The sequence below is a fragment of the Apis cerana genome, linkage group LG10 (assembly GCF_029169275.1).
Source record: "Apis cerana isolate GH-2021 linkage group LG10, AcerK_1.0, whole genome shotgun sequence".
In the NCBI taxonomy this organism is placed as follows: domain Eukaryota; kingdom Metazoa; phylum Arthropoda; class Insecta; order Hymenoptera; family Apidae; genus Apis; species Apis cerana.
In genome coordinates this window covers 8185654-8208545 of record NC_083861.1, presented here as the reverse complement: position 1 = coordinate 8208545, position 22892 = coordinate 8185654, and the positions used below count along the sequence as shown (strand labels likewise).

Sequence of the window (22892 nt, the reverse complement as noted above, 5' to 3'; positions counted from 1 at the left end):
CCATTCGCGGTAATCTCGTCTGACGCGTACGAACACGCGGGGAGAGTAGTATAGCGGAAAGTAGTGCAGTGCGTGTTGTTTAAAATGGCTCCTTTCCTGGCGGACGTACGTATTAGTGTTAACAACTTGTGCATCATCCGTAGTGACAGTGCATACACGGTAAATTTCCCATTCTGGCCGCGTCCCTCTCGATGCGCACGGAACGTGTGCGTTATCATAAATTATTATCATTTTCTCGCGAATAGATAAATGGAGAATGCAAACGAATGAGATTATTATTAAAACGCGTGCATAAATTGGGGAGAGCCCTTTATCCATCTCGTTCCATCTTTGATACCGTTTCCAAATAAATATTAACAAAAGTGGGGAAGAGTTTGCATTAGGCAGAATTCAGCTCGAGCGATCTCATCTAACGCGTAGTGGAACATTTGTTTGTATACAAGATTGTATATCAAATTCCCAGAACAGGGCGAAAGTGTCGAGTTGAAGCTTATCTGTTAAAGTAGACGAATATTTTACGCGTTTTCGTTTCGATACACGGATATTTATGCACGATTATTATTCTTCTACTGGAGATTTTTCGCCTCGATTCGGAATCTCGCATCGTTTGATAAGATAGAGAGACCGGGATGCGTGGGTGGATAATTGCTCGTTTTTAAACTTTTCTTTTCCAATCGGTCGGTGAAAAACAGAATCCCTCTTTAATCGAGTAACCATCGAGCCACGTTCGGTGCGGCAACTTTTCAAAAGTTTGTTTTAACTATCGAATCATCCGGGTATCACGGTTCGCTCATCTTTGGAAATTCGCCGTTCCCTCGACAACATCCTGCACGTTTAATCAAACGTCGCCTCTCTCGAGATCTGGGCGGAAAATGGGATCGTCTTAAAATAAAATTATAGTTAAAATTTCGAGCATTCGGTCGAGATTATTTTCGAGAGGATCTCGAGAAAGGATTAATACGTATTCGCATCGTGTTGTAAGTATCAGCCATGATTCCCCGTTTGTATTGGAAAGAAAATGGAAACGGTCGATTACCCGCGCGGAATACGCAATTACGAGTAAATTCCGCCGGTGATGTCCGCTTGTTTCCCCGAATCAGGATATAAAGGGCGCGTAATTGCGGGTACGGAATTACACCGTGTTTTATAATCAACGCGGGGGCGTGCATCCGGACAATCGGCCAAATTAACGTTTACCGGCCTCGAATTGCGTTTTATCATATTAATCGTGGAAACACGCGTACGAATACGAACAAAAATCGCTTTTTATCCCCCCGACTATCGTATTTTCCAATCTCCATTTACGCTCATCCGTCCACCATAATCAGGGCTATTGATCCCCCGCCCCCCGCTAAATTATTTTGCAAATTTTTCTCGTAGACCAGATCGGTCCTATTAATCGTTGCTGATCATTCCCAATTCTTCGTGGTTGCGCATCTAACAGCGGGCTCTATTGGAAAATTGGTAACGGACTCGATAGACTGTGACCAAGAAAGGAAGGTAGAAAATTTTCCCATCTCTCGATTCATTTTCTCCGATGAGAATCATCGAATATTATTGTGGAATCGTTACGGAGATTTTTCTTTCTTTCCTTTTTTTTTCTTTTCTAATTAATCATCGTTAATCGTTTCCATTTCCAGTTAACTAACCTCTGGCAACGAGATTCCATCGAAAATTGGCCCTATTGGTTAATTAAACATGTAATTACTCCGATTCAATGAAGATATATTAAAAAAAAGAAAAAAGAAAGGACGATCGTCGCCTTGAAAATGGGAAACTACCATATCCTTCCACTTTATCTGGAGAAGATTTTTGCGTTTCGGTCAACTTTCTTCATAGAACTTGTTCCATTTGTCATCGTCTCGGGTTGCATCGCGTCAGCAAGTCACGCGGGCAGAATTCGCATTGCGGTGATAAACGTAAGAAACATCCAGGATACGTTCCGGAAAAGAACTTTGATAAAGGATAGGCAATTTCACGCCGCGGTTTCCACTCGAGATTCGTCGTCGTGCTCGAGACATTTACGGAGTTTACAGCGCGGAATCGATCGGGCTGACACTGTGAGCAACTTTACGTTGCTGGCTAATTATGCAATGATGATCGATTCGACGCGGTGGAGGAACAGTTCGAGGAACGGGTTAGCGATAATGATTTTTCGTTTGCTTTTTACAAAGTGTCGGCCATGCGTCGAATTCCACACTTGCGTGCGGGGAGACCATCGATTATGGAATATTATTATTATTATTGTTGTTATTATTATCATCATCAGCTTGTATCGGGTGTATCTCTTGATTTCAGAGAATTGCCGGCCGACATTAACATTCTATTTTCGCATAGTGAATTAAATTTAGTAAATGTGGTGATTAATTTAAATTATAATCCATGGGTATAATAATATATATATATATTGTTGTTCCATGTGTAATTCAATTACGGGGATGATATAGATAAATGTAGATAAATGTAGATAAATGTAGATTATACGTGGAGGTAATAATTAGGTTCATTAAACATTTAGTAATTAAAATAAAATGATAATCAGATTATCAAATATTCAGTTTAAACGTTAGATGGTTACATATGAAATGGCCGATTCCGGGTGTAAAACTATTAAACAATATTTGTCAAATTTCCCTTCCCTTCTCTCTTTCATCGGATCTAAGATCGAATCAACCTTATTTCCAACGAATTCAAATTTGCAACGAATTACATTTTGAATATTCGCGAGAATCGATTCGACTTGCTCTCTCCGGTTTAGAACTTATTCTCCCAACCTTTATTATTGTCAACAGGGTGTGAAGGAATTTTTCAAAAGAGGTGTTTATTTCGGCGAACAAGCGTCCCTTGGAACGAACAATCAGCCTAATTGGAGGATTTGGCGGGGCGATCGGCAATCAAAGACAATAATGCGGATTCGTAGGCCGTGAAACGGCCACGTAAACTTACATTGAGCCTGTGTCAGTGGTGGATCCGTGTAATTAGCGTGCTCCCTGGTAATGAAGCTCCCATTATAGGCCGGGTCGTCGGTTAATTAGGTTGCACGTTTGATTTATCGCGATCGTGAGGTGTGGCGGATGATAGTGGCGCATGGTCCTCCTCCTACGCGTCGCCTCCTCCCGTCGAAATATCGATGAAAACACAAAAGAGCCGTTCGTCCCGTAATTGAAAGCGTTGCGATCCCCCCGAGCCTCGTTTCGATTCCTTCGTCCCCGTGGACGAGAGGACGATAAGTTACTCCCACTGTCGGTGGATGAGGCTGTGCTGCGACACTTTCGAAGCGGAAAAAACGAGGCGAGACACTTTCTGTAAAGAAATAAAATGGAACAACTTTACTTGGAATCGTGAAAAATTTGAGACGCGTTCTAGTTCGGAGGATAATTCGATCGCAAAATATTCAAAAATCAAGGAAAAATTTTCCTTAAACTCTTACAATGGAATGATATGGAGGACTGAACGCAAAGATAAATTTCCATTCCGTAAAGCGAGACAGCACGTATACGGGAAAGAAATAATACTTGGAGGAGGAGAAGGAGGGAAGACGGGGAAAAAATTTGGCAAATTGATCGAGTCGACGAAAAGGAAAGGTGGTTGGTCCACAACAGGTCTTGGATTTAACTTAACTACACGCGATAAATCATGGCGTGGCGGTCCCTCTACGTCGCTGAAGGCTCTAGGCGTCGGTATCGCGCGCGCGCGCTTGCGTTTATTCCTACATTTATTCGGGCAAATATATGGGCGGGCATTTATTATGAAAATTGATATTTCGAGCGGAGGGGCGGGCCCGTTTGACGGTGTCTCGTGTCCACCAACCGAGACGAATAAAATCAATTTCCGGGTCCATTGAGCCTCGGCTGTGTCGGCTCGACGCGCGGAAGGATGCACGTGACCGCCTTTCCGACGCGTCGATACGCTTTTATAATAATTTATCGCAGCTTCCGTCCCTTTGTCATTTTGCGTTATCGTTGACGCCCGATTCTAGATCAGTCGAGGAATTTTTATCTCTCGATTAATCCATCCGAGTGATCGTGTCGCACGTAATTTAAAATAGTAATTTAAATAAGAATGGAGAACAAATACGAAAACGGGTCGTAATTTTAATGGGAATAAGCAATAGTTGTTTGTGAAATAATTTAAAGAAGATGAAAGATTAATCCTCTATTGCATTTCAAAGGCGTGCGTTCCCATTTTGCAAAGGATGTCAATGTTTTATAAAAATAAGAATGCTGTTAGAACGCTGTTATTATTTATTTCATGGCCACGCTCTTTTTCAAATAAGATTAACAGCCGTATATATTTTTTTCAACTCGTTATAAAAATTCATGCAATGGAGGGTTAATGTAATGTAACAATAGCCAGGAAAAATAAATACGATAGTTACGAGAACAATTGCAGCTTTCAATGAACAATATAAAATTTGAAAATGTTAATTTTTCGATTTCAAAAAATCTTTTTTAATTAATCTGTATCATAGTTGCCAACATACATCCGATACGGAAGACGAATCGTAATCGCAAAATCGCGTTGTTACGTAATCTCGAAACCAAAGTATCGAAGAATCGACGTTCTGGAAGCAACAAGGAACGGTAACGAAATAGATCTCATTCTCGATTTTAATCCTGTATTAAATCGAAACACGTCGATTCGGGGAAGCGTTTATCCCGCTCAACCAAGTGTGCATTCCGCGTGTGACCACGCGAAATAGGGATTAGTCGGATCGTGAATTATTTTAACGGCGGGTATACGGTTCTATGTACAGGATTGTCGCCGTCGATTTCTCTTTGTTCGATTTCGTTCGTTTCCACTGATTCGCGCGGGGATGCTCGAAAAATCGAAATGGAACTTTCCTCCCCCGCGAGGGAGGGATGGAGAAAGAGTGTTTAAATTTATCGGTGTCGGTGAATCGAGCAATTTTTCAATAAAACGAAGCTTCGTCGAGATCAGCGAAATACCTCTTTCTAACAACGTTGTAGGTGGATCGTTGAAAACCGTTTACGAGCACAGGCGCCGTGATCACTTTTATAGGTGACATTTACGACGGATAATTACGATAGAGGAAAGAAAGAGGTGATTCGTTAATTCTTGTCGCGGATGCTTCGTTTAACGCGTTCGTGCGACTTTTTTTTCCTTTTATGACGCGCGGTACGGTCATCTTTTCCAAAAAAAAAAATTGAAAAAATGAAAAAATTGGGAGAAAGAATTTTCCGGATTTTTTTTCGCATACAAGCGTTCGATACAAGCGTCGTCACCCCGGTGCGCATCGTTATTTCTTTTTGCATTTTTCACATTTTCTATCTCGTTCCCTTTCGCAAATTTATCAAAAATCCTTTATTGGGATAATACAATATATATCGTCGTTAGGAATTTCGATTTTTGCTCTGTCCAATGCATAAATTGGAATAGGAAATTATTTTGGTAAATGTTTTGTTTCCGATTTGCGAAGAAGAACGAGTGTTTGTGTGTCGCGATTGAAGATTTGCACTTTCGTAAATTTTTCTTTACCGAAGAAGAAGAAGAATTTTATTCTTGGTCGAAACGAAAACGCGATGAAATAACGCGCGAGAAATTCTCGTGACAATCGTGTCTCGGGATAATATTGATCGAGGTCTGGAGAGGAATTAAATATTTGACGGGGACTTTTTAGCTCCGGCCAGATTCTTTATTTAGCGGGCGATAACGGCCGAGGAGCGAGATTAAAAGTGGCGTTCGTAATTACGCGATTAAATTACTCGGCGGTTTCTTCCGTTCCCCGGTTTTCTCCGTTCGACTCGTAAGAACCAAGAACTGGTTTAGTTTTGAAACAGACTTCCGACCGCCAATTTCCGAGTAGATCCCTTTTCTCCTATTCTTTCTTCGTTACATGGATCATTTTTTCAACTATAGATAGATAGATGGAAATTTTCTTCTCAAGCTCCATTCTCGTACTTCATTTTCGTACAATATTGAAATTATTACAGAGAGGAAAGAATTCATCGCGGGATAATTTTGACTCAAATTTTCTCCGCGAAGCTATAATCAATAGCGCGCAATTCCAAAATTTTATTACATCTATCACGTTTTCAAAATTTCATTTCGACGTGTAATCGTTTCGATCAATCGATGACGTTAAAATACCACGATTCTTCGTCACCTATTCGCATCGAGGAATTTTGGCTGTTCTCGAAGACTTGGACGGTTCCTTGGGAAGAGAAAGGAGGAGGGTAGACGAGATGGAAATTTCATCGGGATTTATTAGCCACGGGAAATCGACTGGGGCCCGTAATGACCGAGGCATTACTAATGGGGAGGGCAAAAAAAGGGCGGAACTGGCTGCCAGCGTAACAACGGTGATGCAAAAGGGAACAAAATGCCGTCAGGTGTTGCACCCATAAATCACGCCGCGTACGTACCCACCTTTCTCGGTCTTGGTGGTGACGTGGCACGCCGCGCGTTTCGCGCCACGTCGTTCAATCGCCACGCCGATCAATTCGATAAATAAAACATGCAACCGAGCATCGGCCATCCTCTTCCCCTCCATCATCTTAATCCAGCTTACGGTGTCCTCCGCCTCACGCAACTCCAAATTTGAAATTCGATCCTCAATTGCGCGAACGAGAAAAAGAAACACGTCCCGTCCACGCGAGGGAGGCGCACGTCAACAGATCCGCTTTTTTAAAATTGCAATACAAATATTTTAGATAAAATTTCTTCTCTTGGAATTTTTCCATCTATCTGCGTAGAGCTTATTGTTTCGGATTATCGTTTCCTCGATTTTTTCGAGTTTATTTATTTTCGTTGGCCAATTTTCACGCGCAATCGTACGAGAGAGAGAAAGAGGGGCGGAGATAATTTCGGTTTTCACGAGCGCCGACTTCATTTCCATCATCCTCCGCCACGAAATTGCTGATTTAACGTGGCCTATGAAATATCCCGTTGCACGTTTCGCCAACGGCGCCCTAATGTAAATGTACGATAACCACTATAGAAAGTGTCTCTCTCTCTCTCCCTCACCCTGTGCATTCACCGGACCCCCGGTGAATAGGGAGCAGACGCTCGTCCCAGTACACCCATAAATAGGTTGGCGGTGATACATTCCCCTCGTTACACGAGCCGCATTTCAAGGAAAGAATTCACAGGTGGAGGCTCGAAATAAGGCGGAACCTCGTTGTCGAGTTTCGTAAATTCCATCTCTCTCCGTCCTATGCACATATATACACGCTCGTTGGAAAAACGTAATCTCGACGATCGGAAGATGACCAGTAGCGTTTCGAGGAATCGGCGCGATAAATCGCACGCGAGCCTCGCCGCGTCCCGTCATCGATCAGATAAAGCCGATCGGATCCCACGCGCAAATGTATCGTTCGCAATGTATCATTAATCAGTCGCCTATGCCCTCAGGACGGAAAGTTTCGTCGCCCTCGAACCTCCCCTCCCCCATCGAGGACCTTATCTCGGGACAGCGCGATTTTTAAGGGGGGCACCGTGGGGTAATTACAAGGCATTATGAGGCATCGACGCGAGCCGCGGCCTCGTTATAAATCAACGAGGATTGGCCAACGCGGGCGAGACTCCTACGAAGGAGAGGAGAGGAGAGGAGAGATAAATCACCGGCCATGTGTATGAATGTATGTGCACGCGTTGGAAAGAAGGGAAGAGAGGAGGGTTCAAAGGAGGAGAGTTTTCGCATCGATCGGTCCGATTAACCGATTCGGCGCCGCGTTTTGCGCCGGTTTATCGGGTTTTCGAAGAGGGGGCGGCCGATATACGGTGCCCCATTGTTGGGGCATAATTAGATCGTTGGCCCGCCGGATCCTCGGTGTATTTATTGCCTTCTACGCGCCACGCTGCAGGTGGTGGGCTCTCGCGTGTGCGCGGACGGGCACACGGGGCGAAACACGGGGCCCGGCCACGGCAAACGGCAGGCGATAACTCAGCCGGCGGGTATATAATTATCAAACTGCGTAATTGTTAATTATTGTGCCATTGTTGGCGACCGGTAATTAATGCGGTGCCAAACTCCCTCCCGGTACGTGTCTCACGCGATCGTGCGATTGATCGGCTCAGCCTTGGCCGCATCCGCTCCCTCGACGTGTGGAACGATGGTGGAAAAACGGCCTCTTCCGATTTCCGAGGAGAGGCGGAGGGAGACTTCTCTCTCTCGTTTCTTTATTCAAAATCCTTTTTTCTCGAAAAAGGCGGATCAAAAAGGTAAAAATATGGTTATTGCCTTGCATTGTTTATTTTTCGTATTTATCGAGAGATTTATACAATGTCTTGCAGATTATCGTTATTTATCACTTTCAAACATGCCATTTTTTGCTCTTCCTTTCGCACTCTCCTCTCTCATCGGCTCTCGATCTCTCGGTCTTCGCACGGAGCCTGCCTCAGCTTATCCGTTCCCGCGAAAAATAAATGGCGTCGGTGGGCGGGTGGGCGGTCACGATCGATCATTCCCGCTAATTAATTCATCCGTCAATTAGTAACGGCGCCGCTACGTGTGCGTGGAACCGCGCCTTCTCAGAGATCTGACCGCGTGAACGCGCGGTTGAAAGAAGCGGGCGAAAGAGGAAGAAAAAAGGAGGGAGGAGGGGACGCGAGGCACCGCCACTTGGAGAATTTAATTAAACCGAGAGAGGAAGGGGGCGAGGAAGGGGACCAGGCTGCGATACAAGAAGAAGGCTGCAAGAAGCTTGCACCATAGGCGCCTTCGTTCCTTCTTCGACTCGCCTTCCCTAATTGTTTCGCCCCGGTATAGCGACGAAAAACTTAGGCGAGAGCCTAACTTTCTCCGCCTTTTTTCCCCCGAAACCGTTTTTCCCTTTCTTCTAGTTGTTTAACGCTCTTAAGACGCGTGCCCCTTCCTCCCTTCCTCCTCCTTTGAATTTGTTCCACACCGTTGGCGAACTTCGCCCAAGTTCTCCGCGACATTTCCCATTCAAATCGGCCCCCGATTTGCCCCGCTCTCAACTTGGCGAATCTTTTTCTCGCTTGCCAAGTCTAGTCGCTATAAAAGTCATTCGGCCGGGTTAAAAAGGAATACGTATGAATCTCGTTGTCGGTGGTGATTTGCGAGTAAAATGTTGCAAACGTTGCTTTCCTTCACTTTTCCACGCTTTTACTCGGTGCTGGAAAATTATTTTTCTCGTATAAACGAGATATATATATATATATATGCCTGGCGCATACGGTTTCTCGACTCGCGTTCCACGATGTATTTTTAACCGTGTCTTCGCGGTTCCCTTTCTTCGCGTATCTCATAACGTGTACAACAATGTATCTATCGCGATATGTCCGATAATGCACTTGGACGGTGTATCTCTCAACTTTCGACCCGTGTCGTCCTCTCTTTCATGTCTAAAGAAAGCAAGCTTCAATTTTTAACGCGCAGAAAGATGTTCTATCCCCCTTCGATCTCGTAGAATGGTAAATTTTTTCCAAGACGAATATAATAATTTCTGATGTCTGGTTATCAACGCTCATTGAATTGAAAAAAAAAAAAGAAAAATCTGTTCTCTATTCTTTCTAAAAAAAAAAAAAAAATATTCAAAACCAACACAGCAGAAACACGGACGATCCATCGTACGTGTACAGCATTAAAATCTAACCCCGTGTCGGGGGATCGTCTATTTGATCCAAAGCGGGGGATCCGAGCGCAGTTTTTATCGACAGCCCGCCCCGCGGATAATTAATTATCGTTGGATGGATATTACACCGGTATACCGAGCGCCACTCTATTTTCCCATCGAGCCATCCGGATTACAACGCAACAACTGCCGGTACCGGAAATAAATCACACCATTTTCTGGCCGTTGCCGTGGCCGGTCATTAGTCATTAGACCGTCGCTTATTACAATTCCCTCCCGGCTGGATGCCGGCTAAGGAATTCGATAAATTATAATTAGATCACCGGGGAACAAGGACGAGGATGGGCTTTGCAACGTCTGGATCGTTGCTCGATCCTCTGCTTCCGAGTGCATTACCGAGGACGCCTCCCTCCCTCTCTCTCTCTTCGTCAGATATAAATCACTATCGTGGTATTAAACACCGGTGACCGGCTACCGGTAAAGGCATCTTCTCTATATATAATATAAGTGGATCCTTTCTTTACTCGGCCACTCGTCGGATCGGTGCCGATCTCGTCTCCCTTCGACTCGTTGCTCTTAATTGATTTGAAAATTGAATACTCCCCTCGAGGAGGGGACGAGGAATCGCGCGATTACGATGATGGATACGGTAACAATGTCGTTGAATCGAATACACATCGTTTCTATACGAGCTTGTTCGAGTTTCATATTCTCGACCGAAATTTCCTGCGATTTGCGTCCGTTTCGTCACAATCGCCGACCTCCGCAAGAAGCAAAGCTCGGAAAGAATGATGGTCGGGAGGGGGGCGAAGGAGGTCCGATTTTGATCGATCCTTGGGAGCTAAAAACGGATAATTGATCGGGGGATCGATTCGATTCGACTCAGGCTTAATCGAATGCAGATTAAAGTTCGCATCGGCGGGCGAAATTAGTTTTCACCGCTAACAGCATCATCGGAAACGGGGGAGGGCTCTGCGTGACACGTTCATAAAGTCGGAGCAAAAACGAACGAATTTGGCGCGGATCCAGCTGCCTCCATCGACCTTTTCCATATAAATCACGCGTATCCCTCCGCGATATCGGCAAGGGATTTGAAAAAAAAGGAAAAAGAGAAAAAAGCGAGAGAAGTAAAAAAGGAAAAAGAGAAGAAAAGAAGGAAAAATAAAAAAAAAGAGAAATAATAAACGAGGTGTAATATCGGATCGTAATTTCGTATCGATCTGTCGTCGTATCGGCATGATCGAAACGATCGCTTCTATTCGTATCCACTATGCGCATAAAAGAGAGAGGGAACGATTTGAAATAAGCGTCGATTGAATCGCCGCCGAAATATATTTTCGAAGGATGAAAAATAAAAGAAAAGGAAGCAGTAAGTAAAACAATCGCAACTTTAGTTATCGATATCGAGGATCGAAGGGTCGGTAACCGGTTAATATGCGTCGTATATCCGCGCAAGAACATTCGAGATGACTGGTTCCATCCACTATGCATAGATCCACGAATCTCATTTTCTCCTATAGCCACCATAGCTTCTCCTCTGACCGAGATAAGCCGTGTACTCGTTGAATCCTTAAGGATGCGCGCTGGTGGGCGCGTCGAGGCGGGGAGAGGAGTAGATAAGAGGGGTCTGGATCGTTTCGAGCTATCCCGAGGCACGTACGTCGAAACACGGCCTCGTAATATTAATAGCGCCCCCTCTTCTCTCCTCTCCCTTTCCAAATATCTTCCCGCAATTTTCCTAATTCCTCTTCCACTCGTTAAACGTCCCGTTTCCCTGATAACCTACTTATCGAAAAGTAACGAACCTCCTCTTCGATCGTTTCGTAATTCGCCGATCCCGGGATCACGCCGTTTTCTTAAAGCATTTTTCAGTCCATTTTCACTCCGATTAAAAAGCGTCGAAGGATGGATCCGATCCTCTCGTTGTCTCCAAGTTTGCGTCAAGTTTTTGAAACGAGCGTTTCGTCCACTTTTCGATACGATTATCGAGGATGGATCCGTGCATTCGTCGGATCTCGGTCAGTGGATTAGGACAATGCATCGTTTCGAATCGATTCAGGCCACTGGAATCGACGATAATTCCTCCGCTTCGTACCCATTAATTCGTCGTGAATCCTATTACACATGGAAAGTTTTAATTGCATTGTGTGGCGTAGCAACTTTCCCTACTCGAAAGGATTCGCAATTTCAAAATTTCGCCCAACTTTTCCCTTCGACGGCTTTCATGATCTGTTGTCTACTTTTCACGAGCTCGAATTTGTTTTCGAAACAAAACCTCCGCAACGCTTCGTTCTCGAGCCAATTACTTTCCCCGATTCCGCACAACGTAAAAGATTCATCGATCTCGAGAAGGACGGCAGTTTTTTGTGGTAAAAAAAAAAAAATTAGGTCTCCAACTTTTCAGAATGTTTCAGAATGTGGAGCGAGTGCATCACTGGCGAGTACCACGCGAACGATCCATCATTCCGCGTCACCGATGCGCCACGGTACGCGGGTCGGCATAATTTGTTCGCTCGATTAGATATTGAAAAGCTGTAAACCCGGTCCGTCTGGTCTACGAGAAGGAGCGAGCGAGAGATAGAGAGATTCACGTCCATTCGGTCGCTTCATTTCGATCGCGATACCGAAGATCGGATCTCTCGAGGTGTTCGTAAAATAATCAACTTCTCGACGAGATAGCGCGAGGAAAGTCACTTCGATTCGTTCGAACGAGACCCTGTCTCTATTTTCCTCTTATCTTTCCTTTCGTAATCGAGACTGAGAGAGAGAGAGAAAAATACGATAAATAGCCGGATATTTGAAAATATCGGGGAAAGATTTATATAACCGAGCTTTTACACGAGATCGATCTCGATGCCGCTACCTTCGAGTTCGAGAAGCAGCACGAGTGCATCGCGCCGTAATCGCGGCGCAAAAAAGTTGGGTGGGCCTCCATTGTTACGCAGGACGGCCGTTTCGCCGGTCGATGTCTCCTCGACTCATCCAATTAAACGTCCGTCCAAGTCGAGGAAAGAAGAAAAAGAAGTTGGGAGAGAGAGTTGGGAAGAAATCGATCGAGGAACAACGAAGATCGTAACAACTTCTCGAAAATATATAACTTCTCCTCCATCTCTCTAAAACGGTCAATTTCCTATTCTAAACAGAGACCGGATCTCGAAACGATATCCGATACAGGCTCGAGAGACACGTAATAAAGAGAAGAGAGATCGGAATTGGAGAGGACGCGAGATGAAAAAAGGGATTCATCAAGCGTTAAAAAAAAAGGAAAGAAAAGGAAAAAGAGGAAGAAACGTCATTCGATCTGTGCCTTCTCGTCGCCTTCGCTCCTCTCTCGTGTCTCCGCGCGTTTTCGTCCACGATTCTCCGGGGTTACGAGCAAAAACCAACCTCCTCCGTCTCTTTGAAATAACGCTGCGGTTTATCTGGAAAGCGCGATCGAATGTGTATCCCACCTTTGGAAAGGTTTTAAAAAGGCAGCGGACCGGATTCGACACGGTTGACACGTGTTACTCCCTCTCTCTTTCTCTTTCTCTCCCTGCGAACGAGGCCACGGAATCGAGTTATCGTATTGGCGTCGAGTTTCATGGCAGTTCCCTTTCGTACGGATCGACGGATTTGCTCCAAGGCCGCTGATATTTCGCCGGATGTAATTAAAAATTGGACTCCTTCTGGACGAAGGAGGAGATTTCGATGGGGTAGATAAAGGAGGAGGATTCTCGGTGTGATCTGCTCGTTGCTGTTTCATTCCGCGTCGAGATTGGCCCGGTTCGTTCGTTGGGCCCTGGACGAGGAAATGGCGATCGCGAGTAAACACGGAGGAGCAGGATTCGTGGGGACCAGATAGGCCTTGGACGGGCATACGGGCCCATCCGTCACCCGGTGACACCGGACCCGATGCGTTTTTGCCTCTGCCCCCTCTCGGCCCCCTCTGCCCGACTTCTGATCCGCCGCATCCTCGAAACCGACGGGAAAAAATTCCTCGTCACCGCGATCCTCGCCGGGATCGTCGATCCCTGAAACGCGATCGCTTCCCTCCTCCTCAAGTTTTTTTACTTCGCTCGGGAAAAGGCCAAATCCTTCGTTTACATTTTCGTTCGAGGATGCTACAAGTCTTCTACGCTGCCTTTCTTTCTTATTCATTTATCTTTTTCTTTCTTACTTTTAATTGCTGAAATATTTATTAACACGATTCATCCGAGAATTTCTCTCGTTCAAGAATTTCCGAGAATTGTTAAAAGCTTCGCGAAACAACTTTCGTGAGCTTTCCTCGAAACGAGTCCTTTCCACATCTTGGAAAGTATACATATTTGTTCCACATATGGTTATTTGGTGAGGCAATCAATCTTTAATCGTGGAAAAAATTTCTGGAACAACTTCATTTATACCTTTCCGCGTAGAAAATGACGCGCAGAACCATCCCCTTTAGAAGGTGGTAAATGAAATTTCGCAGAGCGCGGAGGGTTCCTCGATCGAACTTTATTTCACGATGGGTGACACAAAGTGGCCGCGTCACGGTTCGCGCGGGCAGCAAAGGCGCGTTGTACGCCGATAATAGGAGCCGGCTTCGAAAAGGATCCGGCGCAAATGGGACGTCCCTGTTCCACGACTTATCGGTTGATAAGCGTTGCGACAAAAACGAGATGGAAAGAGGCGAACGGCCGCTAATCCAGTTTCCTGCGAGGCTTGATTGCGCGACACCGCCCACCCAGACCCTCGTTCCGCGTATCGTCCATCTCGAAAGCCCTAATTAAAATACTCGCTGCCACAGCCTCGCCTTTTATCCCAATATTTCCCCTACATGGTCCACCCCCTCGATCCCGCCGTTATTTCGATTATCGCGAAGAAAGTGTTTGGCGAAGGAATTTTTATGGCGGATAAGGCCCAAGACCAGGAGATCGACGAGATATTTAAGAAATAAAAATATCGTGCGTGCGTTCGGAATTATCGAGATTTAACCGAGTTTCGAAGAGGTAGAGAGATGGTGGATCGGTTGGTTGAATATCGAGGATTTTTTCGCCGCTCGTTCTTGCCCAACCTTTTTCACTTTTATCACGTTATTCCGCGTTGCTTAATGAGAACGCGCATGAAACGAATAAGGAAACGAACGTCAAATACTGATCGATCGTTGTTGATTCTTTACCGATTCCAGGCAAGGCGTATATCTACGTACTTAAAGTTAATAAAGTAATACGCCTATCATTTACCAATTATCGAACTTGTGATTAAAATATCCAACGCGTAGAAGCATGTAACCACGATGGATAATAGAGACGAAACGATGAAAAAGATAGGTTCGAAGAAGAGAGGTAATCGATTAAGCTAATCGGTTTACATACGCATTTTGTATATACGCGCGATAATGAACGATCGTCGTCGTTCGTCACCCATCTAATCGAAGGCGTGACTAATTAACGGCCCGTTTAGACACACGAGGCGGCTTCGTCGCCCCGTCATTATCTCCATATTTATCCGTTCGAGTACTAACGAGGCCGGTAATCGAGAAATTCTTGCACGACCACGCATGCGAACAACGAACGACTCGGAACGACCCACCCCTCTTTAACAACGCGATTCCCCCGATTACTTGGCCGCGACTAATTACTCGCCGATTACATTAGTTCGTCTCGATTACGTTCAAATATCCAAGTACCATCCGGTTCGATCGGTTATGATCGGGACGCGAGCAATTTCGCCACCAGCTGAAAATCCCCCTCTCGAGCGCGCGCAATTTTCGATTCAATTGGGTTAACGGGGCGGCTCTTAATCGAAACGATTGGCGTTTCTATTAATTTTTACGCCTACGTTCGTATGCGCGAAATTCATTCGAAATAGGCAATATCCACGCGAAACCCGGCCGTGTTATTCTTGTAATTCTCGCGGTGATTTTGGGATAATTTCGGCGCGATCAGAAATCTTCCATTGGATCGCGTCGATCCTTCACGTCAGCATATTTCGTGGATGCTATATTCGACACTCGGATTCTTGTCACTCGAATTTAGAAATTCGCATGGATCTCGATATTCTAGATGTTGTAGATATCGATCACAATGGACACTCGGATTTAATGCCCTTCGAATATGGATATGGATACTATCTGGATCTATCTTCATATACCTGTTACAATACTTGAGGCCTTTGCATAAATATCTATTCTAATTCCGATTTAAGGCTTTTCACGTGGATGTCGAGTATAATGGACACTCGAATCTACCTTCATACGGATGCCTATTACAATACTCGAGTCTTGAGGCCTTTGCATAAATATCTATAATTCGAATTTAAAGATTTTTTCACATGGATTATGAGAACTTTCGCATGGATGCCTAATATAATCGAAAGGAAATTTCTCTGGATTCGTAATCAGAATTAGGAAGGAAAGGATGATAATTTTGAGAATGCGTAAGCGAAAATGATAAATTACTGGTCGACGCGGGGCGCGAATTATTGACCCAGAATCTGAGTTCCCTCGCGGGAAAAACAGCTATGAGTCTCGCGCCATCACTCGGGATTATCTCTCGTGGCTTTATATAACTTCGATACATATATCCATGCGGTCTGTGTACGTGTGCTCGACTCATTACGGTAAGTCACGACCGGCTTGACTCCTTTAATCGAAGGTTAAATCGTGCCGCATGGCTCGCCTCGATGTCTGTATTTTATTAACGCGCGCGGCCGTGAACACTGGCGATACAAGGGTGGAGAGAAGCTCGTCCGAAATTTCCGATTCGCTCGCGGCCAATCCCTCTCCGGCTATCCGGCTATCCGATTTTATTGTCAAATTTTATCGATCGTTCATTTTTCTTCTTCTTTTTTTTACATGGACTCTTTGATTTTTACATATAGATTTCTATCTGGAGAGTTTAATTCCAGTAGGTACGAGTAGTGTCCTCGGTTATCGTTGGACAATAATCTCCACTAACTTTTGCCAAAGTTTCGAGTAAAAGTTTTCTAGCAAGACACTCCAGGTCCGTGCTTGTAAAAGTTTGAAGAGGGTCTTGTGTACACGAGTTATGATGCGCCTGCATCATACAAATTTACCATCGTTCCACCTTTCTTCTGTCCTCAGAATTTTGTTCGAAGATTATGCTTGTACAGTTTACGAATTACCGTCGAACAAATCTAATTAATTATTCGTATCGTGGCGAACATCTTTCTGGAAAGGAGTCCTTCCAAAAATTAAGGATCGCGAAAAAAAAGAAACCTACTTCTCTAGAGATCGGTAACGCATCCACGGAGCGAGTAAGGCCCATTTTTCGAGGATCGGTAACAAGACGGATCCCTCCTCCTCGAGGATCGGACGTTCGCGATCCCTCCGCTAGATCGTGCTGCGTGCTACACAGGCCCAACCCGTCTACCCGCCGTTGCCTGCCTTATCGGCCAGGAGTTAGCTCGAAGCGGGCATGGAACGGGCCCCGGTCGGACCCCCCCCTCCTTCCCTCGATCGGTGGACGGAACCGGTTTTGCGCGGGGCGTGCACGGCGCAAAGATCTCTCGGTGGAGATTTGAATTTCACCGCAAACAGCGGATCCTCTTCCTCCTTCTCGCCGCCTTCGCCTTTCTTCTCTTAACCTTCTCGATAGAAGGCTGAACGAACGAGGGTAGCCCGTTGATCTTTTTCTTCGCTGCTTGGTCCTCGTGTGTTTTCGTTTGTATATATATATATATATACACGATGACACGTTCTTTCGTGAATTTTTGGATTTAGAGGCCCGCCTCTGGAAACGTTCTATCCGATATTTCAACCTCTCCCCGTTACATACGTTATTCCTCTGATCTTTTTTCCCCTCGATCCAACTCTCGAGTTTGGATTTATTCTCGATGGATATTTGGAATAAATCCGGAGGTGGAGATGTCTGAGCGATTCTGGGGAGAGACAAGGCGGGCTGCCTCGGGATTCTTTGGCCGGCGGAGTGTAAACGACACGCTCTTAAAATCTCACGCACGACAGGTGCTCCGGTGGCCACGCTGGGAGGGCTGACGCGTCCTCGAAATTCGGGCTCTCACACTTTTCGAGCATGCGCTCGTTAATCAGCCGTGAGGCCCTTCGGCTAACCTCCTTGCGGCTACTCAAGGACCTACTTTGTCTCTTTTCGCTATCGACCGATCTCTAAGAAAATCTCTTGCCAACTCTGCGCCTTCGCCACGTTTGTAATTTTTGTTTTGTAGTTTAGGGAGCAACTCTATTACCCCTCGTATTATCGTAAATCTCGAAATCTCAAATTCAGAGACCCATACTTTCGTTACGAGATAATTGGTCAACGATAATTCGAATAAAGGGATTGATTTAAGATCAATCAGCTCATTAAAATGCAGCTTTTCGGATATAACGGATTCCCTATCTCGGAATCGAACAATTGTTATATCGTTATATCAAATTCAGAGATTGATACTTTCGTCTATCAACTATTTCTCACATCGTCTCGAATTCAGATGCCTGTACTTTTCTACCGCTCCGTACGAAATGGTCCCCCGACTCTCTCAAATTTAGAAGAGTCGTACTTTCGCACTCCACCTCTCGAAATCTACGAAAGCTTCCGTCGGGATGGAAAGAAGTCGGACGGATACACCCTCGGACACGAAGACTCTCTCCGTGCCGAATCTGAGCGCAGCAACGAGCCGAGTTTAATCTCCGCATAATCGCGGTCTCGAGGAGGTCGGGCAGGTAGAGGAGGAGGTAGAGTTGGGTCCGGTAGTGGTCGTCGGCCCCTGGTGAGAGACTTGCCTCTCCTCTTCTTCCCGTCGGCCTCTCTAACTCCCGTGGAGGGTCGTAGGAGGCCCCAGGAGTGGGACGGCGAGTGGTTGCTCCGGAGGAATGGGAGCCGAAGGGGCGAAGGGGAGGGCGACTAGAAACTAACGACGCGTTCCTGCCTCTCGAGCCGGCTAATCGCATGAATTTTCGACCGAACTCTCCTCGAGAATGTTAATCATAAGTCGGGATTATCGGAATTCTCGAAGGAGTTTGAAGGAATCGTTGTGACCCAGTTTCTCAAATTTTAATACAATACTTCTCTCCGGAAAGGAAAAATCAAATTTTTCGCTCATTTTGCGCGATTCGAATTCGTCGTTTCGTTGTTCTACTCGAAATTATTCGATTAGACGTGTCATAGATGGACGAATCGATTCAACGACCGGGTACAGGATGATCGGTCGAACGGAAATTGAGAAAGATCATGCAATATACGCGGTTCACTGTTTACGGCGTAGAACGAGTCCGCGGCCATATTGGATTCCTCTCGCCGCTGTAGATCAAAATTATAAGGCGGAACAGCGCTTCGGGACGTCCGTTCGGGATTCCTCACCGCGATATCCTCTCCTTCCTCCTCGTCCTCGTCCTTTTTCGCGCTCCACCCGATCGGTTTCGATCGATTTGCCAAACGCCTTCGATCCTGTTTCTCTACCGTTCGCACCTCCCCCCCTCTCCGTCTCTTGCTCCGCTTCTTTCTTGGCCGGTCGACACCGCGAGTTTCGAGAAACCATTGGCTCGACGGATTCAGCCGGGTCAGGTGGCGCATATCGCGTGTCGTACTCTCCGTATACTTACTTTGTCCGCGGTGTTCCACTCGAAAAGGATGGCTTGCCTCGCCTTGCGGTTTTTCTGCGCCCTTCTGCCAGCTGGAGGATTAGGAGACGCGTCGAAAACCTGTTCAAGTTTCACGTTCGTCGCGTCGCGGGAATGAATCGTGCAACAAACGCCGATTTTTGAAAAAATTGTAGAATGAAATAAAGCAAACCTGGAATTCTCCTTTTCCATATATTTTTCTTTGTTAGAAAAGTTCGATGTACCCGTAAATCGTAATAGAAGAAGGAAAGAAAAATGACGTTGCATACGCGAAGATGGATCGATAATGTGATTATTCCTCGACGAAATGAAAATAATAATAATAATAATGATAATAATCGTTGTTCGCTCCTTTCGATTTCCTTCAGAAATCTTACGACTGAAAGAAACCAACCTGTAATCGTTTCAATTCACTTTCGAGTTTAGACGTAAACGGAATCGTTTCTTCATTGTCCACCGTTGAAAGGAAGGTTACGAAACATTCGGGAACTCGGGATATCTCGGGATAGCCGTATCCCAAGGTTTTCTAATGCCCTCCGCCCATTAAGTTAACCGCGCTCACCGTTTCGAAGAAGCATAAATCACGGGTGAAGGCCTACCCCGGGAGAGGGGAGGAGGGAGGGGAGTGGAATACAGGTAACGAGCAATTAACAATGAGCCTGTTGTTCGACTTAGGTGTATACATATATATATATATATATGTGCATTCGTTTATCCCGCGGGATCGATAACTTTCCCTCTCTCTCTCTCCTCTCTCTCTCTCTCTGCCGAAAACGCAATACCGGTCTGTGATGTCTCCGCTCTAGACGAAATTGTTGCAATTAAGGTGGGAAGTTTGCGCGAAATCCTGTGTGGAAACGTTGATAACTAATGGCCGAGCGTCTCGCACGAGGCAATTAACCATCGAGCAAAAATTCTCGGCGAGCACCGAGAAGAGAAGGCGTACCTTTTTCTCCTAATTAACGGTGGTATATGTTCCCGTATATTGGTTAATTGGACGAGATCAATTACACGTTGACCAATTAGTCCGGAACGGGGGCAGGTCTACGTGTATCGGAGAGTGAGAGAGGGAGGGAGGGAGAGAGAGAGAGGCTGGCTCGGTTTTCGAAGTTTTCCAAGCGCGGTGAAATTCATGGTGTCGCCGTGCGGTACAAGTTTCGAATATAGGAAACAAGTGTCCATCCGGTGCGCGCGATTCAAATCAGATCATGAAAGCGGGGGATGATGAATTTGGAAGAGGAAGGGCCGGCCTGTATCGCCCGTACCAGATGCTGTGTTTCCGCTGTCGAACACGCGGTCCTGTCAAAAATATATGCCGAAAATCCGTGACTCGGTTTTTTTCCTCCGCTGGACCAAACCTCTGCTCTGTTTTTTGTTTCTTTTTTCTTTTTTCTTTTTTTTCATATCTATTTCGTAATCGATCTGTTCGATATTCGACCACGTAAAGTTAATCCTTCGTCCATCCATATATATATATATATATATATTGCGCGGTGACCAGAGGTGATATTAATCTCCCTTGCGATTTTCAATTCATCGCTACGATGGCAAAAGTGTCGATAAATCGCAATCGAGCGAAAGAAACGATGTAAAATGCGTCGATGATAATTTTCTCCCTTCCGAAAGAGAAGAAAAGAGCGAATTCTTATCATCACACCCTTCCAATTCCCTTTGAAACGTAATCGTGGATGTGCTCGTCGAGGAAAAAGAAGCTCGGGAAAAGAGAGGAAAAAGAAACGAAGAGAAAGAAAGAAAGAAAGAAAGAAAAAAAAGAGAAAGAGAAAGAAAGAAATCCGATCTCCGTATTCTCATCTCCCCCTCTGTATTTGTAAACAACAGTTCATCGAACGTGGTGGTGCTGCAAGCACGGGATATCGTATTCGCCGCTCGAGCGGAATAGCGCATCTCGCGGGCTCGATCCGCGGTCTCGAGGGAGATGGGTAGGACGAGTCTAGGGCCCCAGCCATTTTTCCATGCAGCATCCACGAGCAACGGTCCAGGCGGAGGGGGAGGGGAGGGAGGAGGGGAGGAGGGGAGAGCGGTGCCCCCCTCCACTTTGGCCGACCCCCGTTGCCCGACCGACCAGACATCCTGGACCCCGGCTCACGGGCTCGTGTGTGCCGCCTTCCACCTAACTGGCGTTCCACAGAGTGGCCAGGTGAGGCAGGCCACCTCGAGTTATCTCGAAGACACCTTAGAAGAGATAGGGCCTCAGCCACGGAGGTGGGTTCCAGGCAACAATGACGCCCAGTTGAACTCGGCGAGTCGCCACGCTCTTCGTGCTCCTGCGAACGCGGGCCCGGCTCGGTGTCACCTCGTCCGTTCTTCTCTTCTCCACCGAAACTTGCCGAACGTTAATACGAAACGCACCGACAGGTGCTTCTCACGGTGAAGTTATCCAACTGCTGCGTACTCTCCGCTCTCGGGGAGACAGAGAGAGAAAGAGAGAAAGAGAGAAAGAGAGAGAGAGAGGGAGGCGAGAGAGAAAGAGGGAGAGGGGGAGAGAGAGAGAGAGAGAGGATCTTGGAACAAGAGGCGGGAGAAGGAGAAGGAGAGAGTCTCGAGGAGAAAAAGAGAGAGAGAAAGAGAGAGAGAGAGAGAGGAAAGGGAACGACGCTTTTCGAGCAGAGCGAGCGTTTCTCGAAATTTCTCGAGGAAAATTTCCGTTTCCCCTCTCCTCCCCCGATACTACAGTTGACGTTCTCGTCCCTGGATCGAAAGGGGAAAAAGAAAAGAAGAAAAAAAAATAACGCTTTGATTTTTTCGATTCTTCGACTCGAGATCCGTTAGTGAACCCCGTGATACGTGGATTTTTTTTTTTCTTCTTTCCCTCGTGCGCGCGTTCCACAGTGAATAATAAATAACGGATGTAACGATATATCGTGGAGGAGGCGCTATGTGATCCGTCCAGTTCTCTCGTCCAGTGTTACTCTGTTTATCCGTTTGTGACAGTTTGGGGAGGGGGGGTGGGTGGGGGGAGAGGGAGGGAAGAGGTGAAAAAACGGAAGGAAAATGTGCGAGTGCGGTGACGAGTGTGCCGAGGACACGATGAACTGGCAATTGGTCAGACGTCAGGCGGGTGATCTGTGAAAATCGTGAAGATCGTCCCGTGTTTGTCGCCCGTTGATCCATCGTGCGTTGGACGTGGTGCGAGGAAAGAAAGAGAAGGGAAGAGGAGAGAAGAGAAGAGAAGAGAAGAGAAGAAAAGAGAAGAGAGAAAGAGAGAGAGAAAGAAAGGGAGGGGGGAAGAAAGATAAGGTGCGACAGAGTCGAATTTAGGTGAAGAAAATTCTAGCCGATAACGAGCCTCGACCACCTGAGATGGCCACCCTGGGCCTCTCCAAGGTCTTCATACTGGACAAGTACTTTACGGAGCTGCAAAAGTTCTGGGAGACCGAGAAGAAACTTCAAGGTACGCCACTGGGCATCGCTCTCGATCGTCCTTTTCGTTTTGAGCGCGTCGAGTCGTGTTTTCACGGACGTTGCACGATTTAAATGCGACATACTCGCGAGCGGAGGGGAGAGGAAGAGAAGGAGGAGGAGGACGACGACGACGACGACGAGAGGATCGAGAAATATGGTCTCTTCTCCTCCTCCTCCTCCTCCTTCTCCTCGCCTTTTACGAATTTTAAATAATTCTCCTCCCATGCGGAAAGAAAGAGACAATCGAAACGATTCGAGAAACGAGGTTTAAACGTCACGTTGCCCGCCCTACCAGAAGTAAAAATCCGCGCGGATTAAGAGCGTTATTTTTTAATGGCTCTTAAAAAGTT

At 46.0% G+C, this 22892-nt stretch overlaps 1 protein-coding gene across 4 annotated transcripts in view; it reads left to right on the top strand.

The window, feature by feature from the left end:
- Positions 1–22892, top strand: part of LOC107993608 (unconventional myosin-IXb) — a 75366-nt gene that overhangs the window by 27137 nt on the left and 25337 nt on the right. Inside the window, exon 1 of one of the 4 annotated variants that reach the window (XM_062080059.1) lies at positions 19888–22531. The exons of the other annotated variants lie outside the window; for them this stretch is intronic. Coding sequence (XP_061936043.1) covers positions 22441–22531 — 91 coding nt within the window. The 5' untranslated portion in view covers positions 19888–22440. Of the gene's footprint in view, positions 1–19887; positions 22532–22892 lie in introns of those variants that run through there. 4 annotated transcript variants of the gene reach the window in all.